At 41.3% G+C, this 837-nt stretch overlaps 1 protein-coding gene across 2 annotated transcripts; it reads left to right on the forward strand.

Annotated features, from left to right (window-relative positions):
• The first annotated feature begins 280 nt into the window (after nt 1-280).
• On the forward strand, nt 281-584 carry LOC116646838 (ribosomal biogenesis factor-like). Of its 2 annotated transcripts, XM_032427757.1 has the most exons (2): nt 281-404; nt 510-584. In XM_032427757.1, the coding sequence occupies exons 1-2, from the start codon at nt 282-284 to the stop codon at nt 582-584; spliced, it is 198 nt and encodes a 65-aa protein (XP_032283648.1). In that variant the 5' UTR covers nt 281. The 2 variants fall into 2 exon arrangements, with proteins under 2 accessions (XP_032283648.1, XP_032283647.1); XM_032427756.1 differs by having other exon boundaries at nt 281-584.
• The last annotated feature ends 253 nt before the right edge of the window (nt 585-837 follow it).

Raw genomic sequence — 837 nt, forward strand, 5'->3', positions numbered from 1 at the left:
GAGATAAGGTCCGTAACTGGTACCCTAGAGTCTGCATGCAATCAAGAAGTGTTATAGACCGCTGCGCTCCCCTTTTACTGATTCACTGCCCTAACGTTCCTTTAAAAATATCTTTGCGCCAGGCAGAAACCTCGGAGTTGGTTTTTGGACAAGAGTCTGCCTTTCTCCCCAGGTGGCTGGCCTCCTGCGTAAAGCTCATCTTCTTTTCCAATCAAAACTCATCTCTTGAGGTAGATGGCGTCACCCGGAGCATGAGTTGCTGCACAAGGGTGTTGAAGACAATGGCCAAGAACAAACTAAGAGGGCAGAAGTCCAGGAATGTATTTCATACAGCCAGCCAAAAAAACTTTAAGTCTAAAAACAAAGCAAAACCAGTTACCACTAATCTTAAGAAGATAAACATTGTGAATGATGAAAAAGTTAACAGGGTGAATAAAGCTTCTGTAGATATACAAAAGGAACTTGCCCATTTCTCAAAAGGCCTTTCCCTTGAACCTTTGCAGAAACAGCTGATTCCTCAGCAGTGTCATGAAAACGAACCAGTTAACGTTGATGAATCGACAAGATTAATGGTTCAGTTGTAATACATCAAATACCCCAAAAAGACCAACGAATTAAATGTTTTATACAAAAAACAAACAAACAAACTCATTTCTTGAGTATTGGCTTTTCGTGCCACAGGCAGCCGAATTGGGTTTTTCGGTAACATTGGGGTAATAACGAAAAGATATAGCACGTGTTAAGCACGTGGCATGTGAGTACCTGGCATCATACTGATTAGCTTCCCTCATTTTCCAACATCCTCTAGATAAAGAATTTGGAGGGGGTAGTAACATT

This window comes from Phoca vitulina, unplaced genomic scaffold, assembly GCF_004348235.1.
Source record: "Phoca vitulina isolate PV1807 unplaced genomic scaffold, GSC_HSeal_1.0 scaffold38, whole genome shotgun sequence".
Lineage (NCBI taxonomy): Eukaryota > Metazoa > Chordata > Mammalia > Carnivora > Phocidae > Phoca > Phoca vitulina.

Excerpts from the sequence above, each read along its gene's own strand:
- LOC116646838 (XM_032427756.1), top strand. The coding sequence starts at position 282 with ATGGCCAAGAACAAACTAAGAGGGCAGAAGTCCAGGAATGTATTTCAT.